We start from the raw sequence: 18,878 nt of genomic DNA, 5'->3' as shown, positions 1-18,878 counted from the left end.
AACTGAGATGTTGTCTGTAACAACTGCTCTTTTCTTATCCATAATTTGAAAATTTGAAGTATCAAAAATGAGTTTATTAAGTTAAGTTTATTGCATTTTTCAGGTTCCTCAGAAATATCAATATTAATGTATCTTGTGTACACTGTTTGTCAAGTGGTTTTCAAAAGCAATGGTTTAATTATTCTATGCAAATTCAAAATAATTCTATTACCACTCATTTTCCCAAATTTGTGTGTCCAAATAAATAACACCAAAGCACTGTTGCATGTACTTCTTTTACTCATTAAATTCTTTTACTTATTAAATGATAAATTTATTTCCAGTGCCAATGATGAAATGAAAGAGCAGTGTGGTTTATAAAACACATACCATGCATAAACTTCTGGCTTTTTCAGTAAATCAGCCTTATGATCTGGGTGTGTAGTGGGAGCCTCATTTGCATAATAATCACATTGTATGTTACTTACCGCTCAGCTACAACAAATGAATAGTTCAAATAATGATTTATTCATCTTTCTGACATTGGATACTGTTCATGTTGGCATGTCAAAACAGCTAAACACTTTCTCTTAGAATGACAAAACTGTCGCAGAATACAAACCGAGTGTGTTTTTGGACTAAATGAATAAGACAAACACAATGTGTGAAAGATGGAAATTTATGAAATGAAATAATAAAGAAAAATATATGATGTAATAATACAATGATTCTCTCATGCTCTCAACATACGATTGACCCAATCACTCTACACAAACATGCACACATTGAACATAAACCAAAAATATGAATTCAGTATGAAATACAGATCCAAGAAACCTCATGGACTGCAGATACATTTCAAACAGTATTATGCACTACAAGAGAGATTCACATAATCTCAAGTATGGACTCCGATTAAGATTCAAAATAATCTTATGATATTCAAATGTGTTTCCAAATAATGTTATAAACTATAAGAGAGATTCACATAATCTCTTGGAACACAACTAAGATTCAAAATGATCTTATGAACATAAAAATGCACCCAGTTGGAACAACAATTGAACCAAATGAATGCTTCTAGACCCCTTGTACAGTCGCACGATTTCTTGGCTTGGCCCACATTCTTATTGGCCGCTCGCACCGTTCATGGATCCACCACATGTACAGTCATATGTATACACACGTACAGACAGCATACAGGCCCCTTTTGAATTAGCTACGTCTACGTCCATGGCTCAGACATACTTACATACATACATACATACATACATACATACATACGTACGTACGTACGTACGTATCTACAGCACGCAACCTTAAATACTCTGGAGTCTCCAGACAGCTTCAGATAGCTCTAGACAGCTCTAGTCAACTCTGGTCAGCTCTAGTCATAGTCACAATCAGCTACAATAAAACCAAACTGGTCATAATAGTTTCTGTAAAATCTCTAGACATATGCTAATACATTAACCTCTAATAGTGATTTGTAATTCAAAGTTCAAATCTGCGTTGTAATAAATGAATTATTACGCGATAAGACATTACAAACCGAATTAGCTTCGCATATCAAATGAAATATAAATTTAACACTTACCCCTATGGCTGGAGAACAATGGAGAGCGTACACTCCTTGAAGTGATCCAAAACAACCAGTGTCGGTGTAGAAGTTGATCTTACTTAAATCTATTTGAATGTCAAAACAGTTCAAGACTTTCTATTTGAATGTCAAAACAGATAAGCACTTTCAATTTTAATGTCAAAAGAGTTCAAGACTTTCTATTAGAATGTCAGGACAGCTAAACTATCTATTATGCTTATACATTTTGTTCTTTTCACATTGCCGTATAAACTTAGGATTAAGATATTATTTTTTAGCGGTTCTGTAAACTGATGATATTAATACATAAATGATTCATCAATTCAAATCTTTATAAAATTAAATATTCTGTCGGTGCAAATCTTTATAAAATTAAATATTCTGTCAGTGCAAATCTTTATAAAATTAAATATTCTTGCATTGCAAATCTTTATAAAATTAAATATTCTGGCATTGCAAATCTTCATAAAAATTAAATATTCAGGCAGTGCAAATCTTCATAAAAATTAAATATTCAGGCAGTGCAAATCTTCATAAAATTAAATATTCAGGCAGTGCAAATCTTCGTAAAATTAAATATTCAGGCAGTGCATATCTTCATAAAATTAAATATTCTGGCAGTGCAAATCTTTATAAAGTTAAATATTCTGGTAACTCAAATCATTATAAAATTAAATATTCTGGCATAGGAAATCTTTATCAAATTAAATAATCTGTCAGTGCAAATCTTTATAAAATGAATTATTATTATATGCTCATTTTTTTTCTCCATTAACTTTACATTGTCAGAATCATTCAGTATTTTACGATATTGCACACCTTCATATTGCACTCACGTGCAGGACATGTGTGCTCAATAGTGTATTAGGAACTACTTTGTAAACAAATCATGTACACTCGTGTAGCAGATGCTTTACATTTTGGTTGATTAAATTTTTATCTGAATGAACTAAAGCAAATGTTTTGTGGACTGCCACAGACCAGTTGCTTTTGGCACATTCAGCGTTAATATTTTTGATACAATGTTTCGGATTTAGGCTAGATATAGAGTAGATGCCAGACTCGATCCTTACAAATAACATGTAAGTGAAAAGGCATATGTCTACTTTAGCTGGTAATAAGAATGGCAAAAAATATACTTACAGTTTTACATCCTGAATTTCCTCAAAGATGTACTTTCTTAGTTCAGCAAATCCAAATTAAATGAGCCATGTCATAGGTTCTCAATCTTGATTACACATTTCGAAATTGTGTTGTAATTTTGAATATCTTCCAAGTGCAATTACATCGTCCTTACTGCACTCAAAATGAAATAAGCATTAAATTCCATAGCGTCGTTTTGATAATTGCAATTGAAAGACTTCATATTTTTCTCACATTATGATTTCAAACATTCATTGGCAGAAACAGAAACACATTTGCAGATGTCAACATGCTTCTCCCTCGCTTCTTCAATCCGATTTATTTCATGTGGAATTGTCACACACAAATCCAGTCCATATTCAGGAAATTTCATAGAATCAACAAAAATACCAAAATCTGTTCATTCCAGATCAAATGGAAAAGTTGTTGCAATGCGCATTCAGTCACAATATGACTCCAATTTTCAGTTTAACTATACATGCCATTTTCTTTCAAAATTATGTGCGCATTAATAATGTTGTTGTACATGTATAATGATGAATCTGCACTTGTGTATTTAGTGCAGATCATTATAAAATTAAATATTCTGCCAGTGCAAATCTTCATAAAATTAAATGTTCTGGCATTTCAAATATTCATAAAATTAAATATTCTGCCAGTGCAAACTTCATAAAATTAAATATTCTGCCAGTGCAAATCATTATGAAATTAAATGTTCTGCCAGTACAAATCTTTATAAAATTAAATATTCAGGCAGTGCAAATTTTCATAAAATTAAATGTTCTGGCATTGCAAATCTTTATAAAATTAAATATTCTGCCAGTGCAAATTTTCATAAAATTAAATGTTCTGGCATTGCAAATATTCATAAAATTAAATATTCTGGCATTGCAGATATTCATCAGATTAAATGTTCTGGCAGTGCAAATCTTCATAACATTATCAAGACATATTTCATACTAATACATGGATCACAACCAAAGCTCTTTGCATATTTTTCAGTTTATTACTATGTTTATTTTAGCAATCAATTGACTTTAAGTCAGTAGTCCTTAAGGATTTTTATAATTCATTTGTAACAGGGTACATAGTTTTTAATCAGCTGTCAAGTTTATAATGAATCCCAAGATATTGCATTGTTTTGAATTATATGTGACATTGTTTTCTTGAATAAATATTGTTTAAACAAATTAGAAAATGATCTGGTATAGGATGATTCATTAAAATCGATATAATGAAGCAAATAATTGATTCATTTTCAAAACGTAATTAATTTCCATCTTCCCATCTTTCATTTAGCAGACAAACCTCTCCAGTGGCCTAGTGGTTAGAACGTCCGCCTTGGAAGCGGTATGTCGTGGGTTTGAACCCCGGCCAAGTCATACCAAAGACTTACAAAAATGGTACTAAGCGCTCAGCATTAAGAGGTTAGTGTTAGGACTGGTCAGCCTGGTGTCAGGATAATGTGACTGGGTGGGACATCATGCTATGTGTCTGCAGCATGATGCCCCAGCGCTAGACATCACTATAAAACTGCCAAACTGCAGACATTGTAGCGATACCACTGAAAAATTGTTAAAGCTATGTTAAAAATCCTAATCACACACACACTTTAGCAGACAAAGATACATGTAGTAAGATGTATTTCTACTTTTACAGCTGTTAGGAAACTGTGCCTGTTTTATCACCTTATTACAAAATACTGGTAGACTCCACAATGATGTGTCATTTTATACACAACACTCATTTTGACTGCATGTGTTGGATTGTTTGTATTTAAAAAAATATTTATTGCATATAGGTGCCACCAGTAAAAAGAACCTTGTAGTCTGCCATATATACTGCAGTCAATAATGAACACTGACCCGATACAGTTGAGAGATGTATATCAATTCATTGCATTGTTTCCTTGTAATTTGATTGAATTACACTGTCTGAATCATTGTCTGATGTCTAATTTATTCCTAGTCACTGTTTTTCTTCAAAGATGTACTGCTTCTCTCAACTATGACAAGAAAACATCCAACCTCTGAGTTCTTGTTAACAGTTAACTATACATTTATGAGATAGGCTTTTCTGAGATATACACTTATATTTTCATCCTCATTAATGTGATTTTTATTGATTGTAACAAATCTTTCAGTGTTTAACACACACCAAGCTGCAATAAGTATAGACGGGGCATGGGCAACTTCCTCCAGGGTGTGGGTCAGATAGGTCACATTTAAGGCCACACCATATGATGTAAATCAACGGATAAAACTAGATCACCTGCCAGGCTGTATTTTGCCTACCCCTGTCACAGACTCAGACCTACTGTCACGCTAGCACTTTTATTATTCTAAATAAACAAGATAGACCCTGAATAGACCCTGAACTGTTGACTTACAATGTATGTATAGGGTTAATAACACATTACAATCCTTGCTATATAGTACAGTACCAAAGTTAAATATTCTGTATCAGATCTGCAGATCTATTTTACATGTATATAGGGCATACATGTAGGTTCCCAGACTGGGGACGGTGGTCTTGCAGTTGTATTAGCCAGACATAGAATACCTGGAAGTGGGCCATGGGTGCAATGAAGTGAAATTTAAAAGCACTTGAGTATAATCAGGGCTATATAGTGTGAGCAAAAGTTAAATACTCTAAATTGGCGAAATACTGTTTGCGTAAAGATATTCCTGATTCATGCGAGAACGGAGTTATGTTTTGAGAGGTTAAGAGTTTTTGACTTGTTAGGCAAAAAGGAAAGATTAATTCCAGGATACATAGGCAGAAAAAGAGATGCCTGCACAGAGGAACCATAATTTACATTGTTTTTGGTTTATAATAAGAACACTGATTTAGTTCAACAGTTTTTTTTTGTATATAGGACTCATAGTTTTTAAATGTGGCCCAGGACATTCATTTTCAGAATCATTCAAAGAGTGATGGAAATTGTTGTTGTTGTTGTGGGATTTAACGCCATTTTTCTGCACACGATAGAATATACATGGCGGCCAGTATTAATGGTGGAGGAAGAACCCGGGAAAACACCGGAAATAACCACCGACCCACGAGAAGCTACTAGCAAGCTTTCTCACATACCCACATTGGCCGAATCCAAGACTCGAACCCATGCAGACAGAGGTGAGACGGCAGTGATCCGTAATGGAGAGCGCTTTAGACCACTTGGCCACTCGGGGCCCCAGTGATGGAAATCGTGTATTAACAACTTGAAAGATACCTTTTTCCCAAATAATTTTCAAAGCTTGAACATTCAAATACTGTTCTATACTAATGCATAGATTTATAGTAGATGCCATATTTACTCATTTCCATTATACATGTATGTGCAACCATCAGTAAACAGCATAGACTCAGATCTGCTGGCACCTTACTGGAGTTTAATGGGGGGTGTGTCTCTTCTAGGACTTGTTGTAGCAGGATTCATGCTACAGTCATTTTTTTGTTTTAATCCCCCATTTCGCCCCAAGTCAACCAAATGCATGGAAATATATTCTCAAGCCTTACATTTGTTTCTTCATTAAATCCCCACTCCCCTTGTAGAATAGGCCTGATGTGTCCATACAGCATGTCATATTAGGTGACTGAGTGGAGTCAACCTGCTTGCTGTGTATTTAATCCTGTGTTGTTGGAGAATAAGATCATCGTACTTGAGTGGAGGAGAGGCTGATGGTTACTATTTCAATGCAACACACTACTTTGGCTAGAGGCTATGTTAAAGATATTCAGTTTAAATACAGTTTAAAAGTGATCTTTACGATTAATCAATATATTTTTGCTCGCAAAACCTTACAAAGGACATAGCTTCTGAGGGCAGAGACAAGAGTCAGTTGAGTAAAGTTTCTTCTTAGCTTAATATACCCATTTTTTCCTGACAGGAGAAATGTAATAAATGAGCATAAATTTATGTCTTCTTGTTGAGTGCAAAGGTGGGTGGGGAGCTTAGTCAACAAAAAAGTAATCTGACATTGTGGGAAAACCAACCAATACTTGAACGATTAAAGTTTGACCTGGTCTCTGAAGGACAAGGAATAATGCAGCCAGCAAGATGGATGAAGAAACTCCTCTGAGTCAGGGAAATTGGCTAAGACTTTTTTATCACTGACTCCAAAATGAGAAACAAAAACTAACAATGATATCACCTTTTATGATAGCAGTAGCACCTCAGCGTGGAAAAAAAACCATAATCCACTTTGCTGAAAGCAGTTTGTGGAGATACCCATTGAGGTATTTCAAGACAAGTCTCTCAGCTTGTCAAGAGGTGTAGTTCGATCTAGTGATTTGGCTGCCCACAGTTTGGCTGAGATGCTTTACTATCACAGCTCTCATAATGTATCACAAGTGAAGTGAATGAACATATGCTGCATGGCATATGTTTGACTGTGTCACTTGATCAAAGGGTTCTGGAATGACCCTGTCAAGCCTTTCATTCCTAATCCATTGCAGTGTTTTATCTGACAGTAATATGGCAGCTACAGAGATGCTTGCAAGAGAAAACCACCTGTCCAAGATGTGGCAGAAGGGTCACAGTGGATTGTCCAGCTCAGAAAACCTCGGATAAAAAATTGCCAGGCAGACCATTTCTTGTACTCCTGAGACTGCCCTGAGATCCAAATGTAAAACATGAAAAATGCACCAGCTTTCTGAAGCTAACTGGCAAATCCTATGCTAGTACACATGAAGTGGAAAGGAAATCTTCCACAAATGCTGTCTTTACCCAGACAAAACATAATATGGCCACTAGGTGAACCCAAGATTCACTAAATTGACACCATCAAAACTCATGCTATTAGCTACCCAAAATAATAGCGAATTAGATACCTCAAATAATCAGTATGATAGTGTAGCAATTAGGACACCTAATGCTAGAGATGAAAAACCACAAAAATCCAGCCACCAAAAAGTGCAGCAAACCATTGGTTCTTGTGGACATAGAATCAATGTGCCACGGAAGATTCCCAACTCTCGTAAGGAGGAACTAGTTAAATCTGGTCCACCAGAAGAGCTGCAGACCACTGGCACCAGTCGATACTGGAGAGACCACTGGCACCAGTCGATACTGGAGAGACCACTGGCACCAGTCGATACTGGAGAGACCACTGGCACCAGTCGATACTGGAGAGACCACTGGCACCAGTCGATACTGGAGAGACTACTGATATTATAGCTTGGAAAGTACTTACACCACTTTTCATGAATATGTTTGACACCATAATACAATGGAATTGATGAGGGTCAAAGACGGATATTTATGAAATTGATTTCTAATTGAAATCAAATGCAGTATCTGTTCAATACATCTTTTGAAAAGAATGTGATGGAATTAATCTTGCAAACTTCACCAAATAGAGCAGATTTTCAAGAAATACTGATGAGGCTGCTGGAGGAGTGTCTATCACACCACTGTAACAAATCTCCTCACAGCCAAATTAACCTCACTACTACTTTACAGACTGTGGCCAATCCTACAAGTGAAAACTGAATATATACCAAGCTAAAGTTCATTTTATCAATAGAGGAAAACATGAAGATCCTATGTTTCTAGGTTTAACTCTTGTTCATCTTCTAGTCAGTTTGAAATAAGGAATGTAAAATCAGTGTCAAAATTACAAGCTACTGCATCAAACTTATAAAGGACTCTGATGAAATGGTCACAAAATGCACAATAAAATCTCCAATACTTTGGTTGAATCATTTTAGAAAAACTTCTCAGAAGAGAATTATTCTAAAAACTGTCCTCTTTGTCCGAAACCCAAATGAAAAGGTTCCACTAAGATTCAGATCTGCTAATGCTGAAGATTACCATAAACCTTTTACTGTCAGAGTGTAATAAGACTTTCTGGATTGAGCCCATGATACTTCCCAGATGATATCCACCAAAATTTCTGAAACACTTACCGGACACTGTACTAAATACAGTACTAAACATTTTCAATACAAGTTGGGAACTGGTGACTTTTCTCAGTCCTGGCAAGAAGCAATGGTGATACTAGAACCCCAACCTAGAATGGTCCAAATCAACCCATCCACCTATGTTTGAGTGGACGCCTTCACAACTTTATCTCCAGGTTTTTAAAAGACAGAAACTTCAGTTAGGTAGGCAGACTTAAGATAAGCAGCACCCTTTCTGAAAGCTATCCTCAGGAGATGGGTGTATGTTAGGGCAGCATATTGTCAAGTTAAACCTTCAAATCTGTTATAGATCAAAGATTATGCATAGTAATGACTGCCAACTACAGCTCAACTTAAATAGAATTCAGAAAAGGGCAGAAGAAAACATGTTAAAATTCTGCTGATCGCACCATATTCATGATGATCCAAAGCTCTCAGTCTCAATTGTTGTCATATTCCAGTTATGGAGGAGAGCAACTTTGTTGGCTTTTTCAACAATAAAAATAACTTTTCTTCCATGTATTAGACATATTAGATATGCCAGGGACAAATGTAAAAAATGCCCTGGATTTAATACTAATCATGGCAAAACAGATTGAGGAGCTGATCAGATGGTCTTGCTCAGGTTATACGTGTCATTAATAAGATCTAAACTATACTATGGCATGATTGTATGGGTCATGCTTCATTCGATTAATACAATCAGGGACTTAGACTGTCTGGGTGCATTTGGAACTTCTCCTTCAGAAATGAAATTGGCTCATCAGTATGTTACCATAGAGTCTTCTAATCCATCCAACCCCACATGATGTCGTCTTTAGGTCCAGTTTCCAGACATTGTACACTCAGAAACTAAATTTCATTCCACTTGTTGGCACTTAGAAGCTGCCAATATCGGTTTTGCAAATATTGTAAAATTCAGTCTTCCCAAGTCACCTCCATAGTTATCAGAACTTCCCAAAATAATACTTGACAATTGCCAAAACAAGAAGTCCTCTATAAGCCTTTTTTCAGAGTAAATTTAAAAATAAGTCTTTGATTGGAGCCATACATCCCTGTGTACAGATGGTTTAAAAGAAGGAGACCAAGTTGAAGCTCTGACAGAAATTACTGCTATATTAAATGCTTTTTAAATATGTTGAACTTTCTCAAAAACAAATTTCATTATCCTTTCGGATTTCATTTCCACAATGAAAGCTGATAGCCCATTAATATTCCAAATATTACATGAACATTTTTGTTTATTTGGTCAAAGTATAATCATGTATCAATTCAGAGATTAGTACTATATACATGTGTGTGTGTCTATATATATATATATATATATATATATATATATATATATATATATATGATACAGTTATAAACAGATATATGCAATACACTCATAAACCTGCATACACATATGTTTGTGACATAACTAATTACTGAAAAGCTGTCTCTGCTGCTAGTCTTTTCCCACCATCCATTACATTTTCTGGCCTTGCTGAAGTATACAAATATGTACCATATAGTTCTAGACGTTTATCAGATTTGATTGGTTCTATGCAAGCCACAAAACGTGAAATGCAATTATTAATTTTTCAAGTATACATGAACTTTTTTCCTACAAATGAAGCATACATTAATGATCTCCTGTTCTGTTGGATTTCTAATTCCAAATAATATGGTATCTTTTGTTAAATATAATCAGTATGACAGATTTATATGTATTATTTTAATAAAATGAGATCCCAAAAAATGACAGATTTATATGTATTATTTTAATAAAATGAGATCCCAAAAAATGAAAAAGTACATAGGGATGATTGAGAGATTTTCATTTAAACAATCTCCTATTGGTATACAGAATTCCTTGGAGAACTTTTTATTGAAAACTCTCAAGTCCAGTGTCCACATTAGTGCAGAAGGGGAGGCAATATTGATTCCCAATCTTCATGTGAATAGTTTTTATTTGAAATGTAAGTCTGTTTATTTAACACGTGTATAACCTTAAAAAAAAATTTAGTTTTTTTTCCTGCTTCCTGAGAAGATTTATTTTTTCATGTAGTGCATATCTAACTTCCTTGTGTTTCTAATAGTGTTTTTCCGACTTCCTGGTATTGCATCAAGAACTGTATGGAATTTTATGAAAGTAATGTTGATATAAAATTTTCATATGAACTCTGACTGTGTGCAAAGAACATGATATATTCTCTAATTTTGTTGTTAATAAAATAAAAGACTTTTCATGCCATTTTTTTGCAGAAAGATTGTATTATCATTTATCTTGATGTATTTAATTTATCAGAGTGGCATTGATGCATCGATATTAAAGAAATAGGATTTCTCATTCAGTCTGGGAAAAGTATTCTGTACTGTTGTCTGCCTAGTCACATTGGTGTAAAGGGTAATGAAAATGCAGTTTAGGTAATGAAAACTCTCCTGCAGTCATCTGGTTTCAAATTTAAGATTCCGTATACTGTCTTCAATATTGCATGAATCAGCATGTTCTTCATACTTGTGAAAATATGAGAATGAAAATGTCACAGACATAATAACATTAAACTCACTATTGGAGAGTGGATTCCCTCGTATAGAACAAATTGGAGAGATGACTTGATATCAAGCTAATCATGTATTGGACATACATACCTGACCTTGCATACCTTATGAAAGTTGAGCCTCAGCCATGGTGCATACCAAGCCAATGCCCACTGACAGTGGAACACATTCATGTCAAGTGTTTTGACTTATACCTTGTCAGACAGAAGTAATTTTGTGTCAAGTGTTTTGACTTATACCTTGTCAGACAGAAGTAATTTTGTGTCAAGTGTTTTGACTTATACCATGTCAGACAGGAGTAATTTTGTGTGAACTGCGTGATGAAACTGTATTATGATGTACCAACTGGCAGAATCTTGTACTTTGTGAGGGACATTTGTTTAAATTTTGATTATATGTTTTATGGATTTTATATTTGTTACCATTATCTTTTACTTTTTACACATTTCACAGCTTTATGTACTTCATGTCTAATTTTATTTGGAAGCGTTATCTTCATAAATTTGTGTGCAGTCTATATTTACATTTTTTTTTAATTTTACTTTTCGTTATCACCACCCCTGTGAAAATATGAACAATTCTTGAACTGTCAATGAATTGTTCTAGAATACACGTTATTGAACTGTTCATAAAATGCAAATGAACATTTCTTGAGCAGTTTATGAACATTAAATGGCCTATTTATCCAAAATGATATTGTTTACATATTCTAGAACATAAGTTCTAGAACATAGGTTCATGAACTAATATTGCTGAACAATTCATGAACTTAAATTCTTGAAAATTTGGCCATTTAATGTGCATTAACCATTCATGAAATGTTGAATGTTCATGTGCATTTTGTGAATATTTTATGAACATACGTTCTACAACAATTTATGGATAATTCAGAGAGAAAAAATTATTGTAAATTTAATAAAAGGATAGTTGTTTATTTTCCCTTGATGTTATGACCAATACCTTTTCACGCAAAAAGATGTCAAAAAACAATCACTTAGGACTATGACGTTTTCATTTTTACATAAAATCTTGCTATTTTACCAGTCAGAATCACAGACTGGCAGTAATCATGAAAGGGTCTATAGTTAGGCCTATTTTATGATAAAAATAGTTTACCTGCAATTCCCGCAATGGCCACATGGTTTGGTTTCCTTTAAAAGTTTGCCATTATGAAATTTTCTGTCCTGTACTCATCATGGCATGGCTTCAGTAATGTAGTGACAGATTGTATTGATCAGTTTCTTTCATTGTAATACCAAAACAGCATTTTCAACCTTCTATGAACGAATCCATTTTTTTTTTAGTGTTTTGTAAAGAGCATAGCTTGCATTTGATTTCGAATTGACCAACTGCATCTCCAACCATCATTCAGAACAACCTCGACTATTTCTGCGATGTAAAGCATGATCTGTTGGCTTGACCTCTGTGTTGCAAATACTAATATTGATTTATTAATGCAGCTTCACAAGAAACAATATCTGATTTCATTAAAAGACTTATTGAAATTTTATAAAAATCAAAGAATGGAAAATATCTATTTATGTAGATATTTACTAATAACCAGTATAGCCCATTAGCCATGCAATTCAGGCATCTCCTTGATTTAGATAGTAAAATATGGTACTGCTGATGAAACTGTACTATTGACTGTTCCAGCAGCAAAACAAATAAATTTCAATTAACAGAAGAAGAAAATATGAATGTTTGATTTGCAAGATATGTTTGTTTAAAACAAATATCCTACTTTACAAACTTAACAAGTTTTGGTTTCCCCGATACAAAGTGCAGTAATTCTGTCAATTTCCCATTCAATAAAATTGGATCAGTCTGGCATTGTTGTGTACAAAAATGTACACAGGTGAAAAACTACAAAAAATAAAAATCTATACATCTTTGCCCATAGTAGAAACATGAATATGATTAACCCAGGGTGTCCTTAAATTTATAATGTCTAATTTATTGATAAATCAAACCTGTAGTGACCTTGTAACCCCAAATCGTCAAAAATTACAAGTTGTGAGGATATGCATTTAACTTTTTTAGACATTCTCTGGTTTTATAATTGCCTGGTTTCATTTTAAATAATGTTAAAACAGTTAGTGAGCTTCCAGTTAAAATGAAAAGTAGCCTCTTTCATTGAATCATGGAGCATTCAAAATCAGAGAACATACATTTTATTAGGTTTCAGTTATTTCAGCTGCAGCTGTGTATGTTTAAACTGTTCCAACTATTATCATAATCCTGTCTTAAAACTTTCATGAATTTTGACTGCCCTTGTTTTAGTTCTTTCACTGTTCTTGACATATTCCAGAAATCTTTAAAGAACTTTTCATGAGTTTTTATGAACTATTTAAATTTATTTTAGTACATTAACTGTTCTTGATATGTTCATGAAGTCATTCAAGAACAGTTATTGAACTCTTACTGGTAGGTTATATTATTGTTCTTGAATGGCTTTTTTTGTTTGTTCTTTAAGTTATTCATGAACTGTTCAAAAACTGAAGTTGAAGAATAGTTCATATTGTTCACGAACTGTTCATAATTTCAGGAACTCAATTTTGCAAGGGCAATGAGTCATTATTGTGCTGAGGCTGCAACTACTATTACTGTTACTACTCGTTACATTCCTCCTTTATTTAGATCATTCCACTCTTTTATTTCCCCCTTTTTGTAGATTGTGATGGAAGGATTGTCTTCAGATTCTGTGTTTTAGAATAGACCCTGCATTAAGCTATTCACTTGGTTATCCTAACAGAAAAAAAAACAAGAGTGAAAACAAACAATCAAAAATAGCTGGAAGTTACAAGGACATATCAATATTTTAATATATAACTGGCTTTGGGAAGGCAGGCAGTTTTAAAACCTTTGTTACAAGGAGGTAAATTTACATAATCTCATCATCAAAATATGATGTATATTCAGCACTAAACTTCATTGAAGATAACATTTGCCAGTTTCAAAGATGAGCCCTCAGTGACATTTCAGTATTTTACTGGTACTAAAGAATTAGCACAATCTTTAAAAAAAATATTGTCAGGGCAGCAATAGATTACATGCTGAAGTATCTTAGTGTTTAGTGTTCTCAGGAAATGTAATCGATATTACAATAAAGAGGTTTCAGCTGTTATGAACATTATTATTATTATCACTATTATTATTTTTATTTTTTTATTTTTTTGGCAGAGCTGAGAAGTCGGAGGTTTTGTCAGATGACCTCATTTTGGTGGAAAAACAGGTTGATCAAATCAAGAATGTCACCACCACAACAGTCAAGAAAATTGCATGCACTCTTCAGGGCACTGGACCTGACTATGAAAAGAGACTGGTACATAACTGCTGTATATAGGACCATATAAATGAATGCTCATATCATGTAAAGTTAATGCAATGCATTTCATGATTTTAGTGTTTGTTCAGGCTTTAAAGGGAAATTATTAGCTTGTTGGATAAGTTTTAGATGAATAAAGACAAATGTAAGTTTCTGTATTAAGGCTGCAACATTTTGACCAAAATTTTTAAATGTATACACAGTAAACAGCAACCAAAAATAATTCTGTTTCATCAAATTGATTAGAAGCTCATCCTTTCCTTTGGCTTGCAGAAGATCTACACCTGACAGCTATTTTATGTCAATTATTTACAGAGTGTATGCCATACCTTGCTTAGCTTGGCAGTTGCTTCACTTACTACAACTCTTTTACCTTTTATTGTGACATTATTTAGTCTTTAAGACAAGTCATTGTTAAATATACCTGACAATTGAGTAGAACATTCTGAGGATCATCATGAGAGTGTTTCTTACTTCCACAATATGTATATGATGGAAAAGTTTTATAATGTTACTGGACTTACTGCCCTGGACATGCTTCTATGATACTCATTTAAGATCTATAGTAACTATAGGAAACTGCAGTGGCTTATGGAGTCGAAATGGCATCTCTTAAAAAAACACCATTACTAATCCAAGGTTCTGTTAGCAGATATGTTTTTCAAAGGTAAATAGTTCAGTAGATTTCTGTCAACCAGATCAGTAAATCAACCTGATGTTTTTCCAGGTGATGTCCCATTTGATATGAAAATCATCCATACTTTAAGAAAAAAGTAATGGAAGAATCTTACTGAACTGTTGTCTTAACCCTGGTAGTGCTGTATTGTTTTGGGATGACCTTGAAACCAGTGCTGTTTTGTTTCTAACTGCCCTCTCTATGTATGGTGAATTATTTCAGAACATTACAGACTTTTTGGGCCAAATCCATATAACAACTGCCAAACTAGTATTTATAATCAGATTGCTGTGAAATAATACAGAGAGATGCATATATGCATGCAGATTGCAAACACTAAAAATGTCGGTGAAATTAATGTGTTCATGGTTACCATAGCAACCAAATAGAGAAAATGGGTGGAAAATTAATTTTTGACCAAAAAAAATTGAATATAGTGTATACTTTTCCATCAAATACAGTTATTTTGAATGTGTACATGGACAGTTAATTTGTTTCTACATATTAAATATCCTCAGTTCATTAATTTTAGGCCTATGCTTGATAATTTACCTTATGCGAGATGATAGATTGCTCCACCTACCAAAACCTGTGACATGATGCCCTGCTAACCTCCAACAAACATGCAGTACTTGGCAAAGAAATGTTTCTGCTTAAGTGAAATGTTATTGAAAATGATTTGTATTATTCTTAACAATGTAAAATTACAAAGTTGCATAAATTATACTGTAGTAGACTATATTTATATTCGTAGTTCACATTCGTATTGTAATAACCTAAGTGTTTTATTTTAGTAAATAATAAAAATCAATTTTAAAGCTGCTTGAGAACTTATTCGTGTGCAAGGAAATTCGCCTCAAAAGATTCTAATGTATTTAGTATATAATCTTATCCTTATTAATTTTATCTGGCTTTTGTTCATGCTGCCATGGAAGTAAATGAATAAAAACTTAATAAAAAAATCGTAAATAATTACTCTTTAGAAGTATACTGTTGTAAATAATAATTTTAAAGTTCTACTATGTTCGTCAGATGGAATTTAGATCAGTGTTGTCTGTTAATGTAACTTTGTAAATGCACGATTAATATATTGGACGATTATTATCTGAAACCGTTGTTTTTTGTATTTCTTTATTATTACATTATTATATCCCCATCTCTCCTAAAGAGTCACTCAAGTGTCTGAAAGATCAAGACGATAAATCATTGTTTTTGGGACAAACCAACAGTAAAGTGTACATTTTTGAACTTTAAAATAACACAGTCTGGGGTTCAGTGCTTCCAATACAAGAAAAATAATATACATCACAGCCCAGAAGTTGGGGGATTCTCCACCCATATTCTAGAAACATTTTTTTTTTCATGTATTTTTCAATTTCAATTTTTTCCCTTCAGGACATCGATGGGACATGCTTTCCTACATATTTTTACGCAAACAAACATGTTGTAAAATTGCCATAAATTGTTTCTATATTCAGTTAATCATACACACGACCACAAAAAAAAGTCTTTATCCATTAAAATTTCTCCACTCAGACGATCTGGATATCGACAGTCAGAATTACAAGCTCCCCTTGACTTCTTTCCCTTATCAATCAATAAATCAAAAAAATCATCCAATTTTTTTGAAATACTTATCATAATCAATTCATTTTTGCTACAGGCAGCATGTCGGAGGAAAAGAGTGGATGTAAGCAATGCCTGGAGGTGTGTTTAATTTACACTCGCTGATTGGTTAATTGATCAGCATGATTGACAAGTGGTGATAGGTCATTTAAAACTTAACTTTCAAACATGTCTCCACATTTCAGTATGGTACAATATTTAGATGGTACAATATTTATGTTGTTATTATTCCAAAATTTTATCCATATAAAATATGATTCTATTCACTTATATAGTTCATTGATAAGGAACAAATAGTAATCACACTGAAAATGATAAATTATTATAAATTTACTTTGGTTGCCATAGCAACCAAAAATTAATGTTATTGTTTGAAAGGTTTAAAAAACTGTTTAAAATAATATTGTTGGCATAATCTTTTATCCAACTAAATACAGCATTCATTGTTCAAAGAACTCAATGTTATCAAGTTGCTTTGATTATGAAGGTAAAATAATAATTATCGTAATGTAGAACAATTATATTTGTCATGTTTTAGGGTGAAGAGAATACTGTTTATGCAATGAAGTCAAACTGATGGAAAACTAGTTATCTCATTTGAAAATTGTTGAACGGCAGATGTCTTACATATTTTCAGCATGTTTTTTATGTTTTCTAATTTCATGGTGTTTTTTGTTGTAATAATATCATTATATGTTTTTTATGTTATAGGTATTGTCTAATGTTGTAAAGCGCTTAGAGCTTCTAAAGATTAGGTGCTATACAAAGTCCTCATTATTATTATTATTATTACTATTATAAGCAATTACTTTTGGTTGCAAGAATAAATTTGATGAATACAAGTATCTCTGTACATGTACAAATGTAATAACTAACACAAAATCTATCTGCATGTTTGTTATCGACTGCACTGGACTCTTATTATTTCATCACATCATGTAAATGAAACAAATATAAATTTTTCTTTTTATGTTCATTGGCCTACCTCGGAAACTAGCTCTGTTAAAACAAACTGACAAAGGGAAAAAAAGAAAAAATTTATACTAGGTTGAAAGTTCAGATATTGGATGAAGGTCTTGGTTATTAGATTTCAAAGTCACATACATTTCACATTGCTGTCATAAGAGTGAGTTTAATTAAGAAGTGAATCTCTCTCACTTTCTCGTCCATTTCTTTTCCTACTTGATTGTTGAGAGAGAGGGAGAGATAGAATAGCAGAGCAAAATGAACTGTATAATGCAATATAAATATTGTGATTTTTGTTTTTTTGTTTTTTTGATAGGCAAGGAAGAAATATGTTGGAGTCGACCCCCCCCCCGTAAAATGAATGGTTGTTCCCTTTCAAGCTCATACAGTTCTCATTCTTGATGATACAATGTATCACCCAATATAAGAAAAGGCTCTGTACATGACAGACATGTTGATAAACTTAGCTACTATATAGTTTAAGCTCAATATAGTATAACTTTAAAGTTGTTACTGAATGGCATGGCCATGTCATAGCACTTGTATATCAACATGCAATACAATATTGTCAGAGCACTTTCGTATCAACACATGGTATATTCCTGCAGAAGATTAATTCTCAAAATTTGGAAGACTGTGTATTGCTATTTATTACTCTACACAAAGCCCTAATAAACTTTATTCTAATTTGGACTATCCCATACATATATACAGTAATCAGCGCCAACTGGGTATGGGACAGCGGCGAGACTGCAGCTACTTAACAGCCACTGTATTGTTTACATCAACATCCACTGTTGACAACAGACTTTCCTGGGCAAATAAGTCTGTTTGAATATTTGTTTCACTGATGTTCTGTTACAGTGATGCAGAGCCGCGACTGTCAAGACAATTACATATGCTGTCTCCCTGTTATTATTAGCACATGATTAATGATTGGCCTAGATTGGACATCCATAGACATCGCTGTCCTGTGCCATAAAAAAAAATGGTATCTGCACAAAGAGCTAGGTGAGGTTTGACCATAAATATATGGTTCTCACAGACACAACCAGATGATGTCATCCGTAAATATATGGCTTCCACACTACCAGGGTTAAGATGTGGAAGTA

The 18,878-nt window shown here is 33.4% G+C and overlaps 1 protein-coding gene across 5 annotated transcripts in view; it reads left to right on the top strand.

Moving 5' to 3' along the window:
- The window catches only part of LOC149802610 (rho GTPase-activating protein 44-like), a 128,398-nt gene that overhangs the window by 7,716 nt on the left and 101,804 nt on the right, over window positions 1-18,878 (top strand). For all 5 annotated transcript variants that reach the window (XM_089951913.1, XM_089951912.1, XM_089951911.1 and 2 more), the window contains exon 2: window positions 14,354-14,495. In XM_089951913.1, the coding sequence (XP_089808039.1) occupies window positions 14,354-14,495 (142 nt within the window). The remainder of the gene's footprint in view (window positions 1-14,353; window positions 14,496-18,878) is intronic.

The sequence above is a fragment of the Sinohyriopsis cumingii genome, chromosome 3 (assembly GCF_028554795.1).
Source record: "Sinohyriopsis cumingii isolate HCF-2022 chromosome 3, ASM2855479v2, whole genome shotgun sequence".
In the NCBI taxonomy this organism is placed as follows: domain Eukaryota; kingdom Metazoa; phylum Mollusca; class Bivalvia; order Unionida; family Unionidae; genus Sinohyriopsis; species Sinohyriopsis cumingii.
Note: the sequence above shows the minus strand (reverse complement) of the source record. Positions and strands in the feature narration are given on the sequence as shown.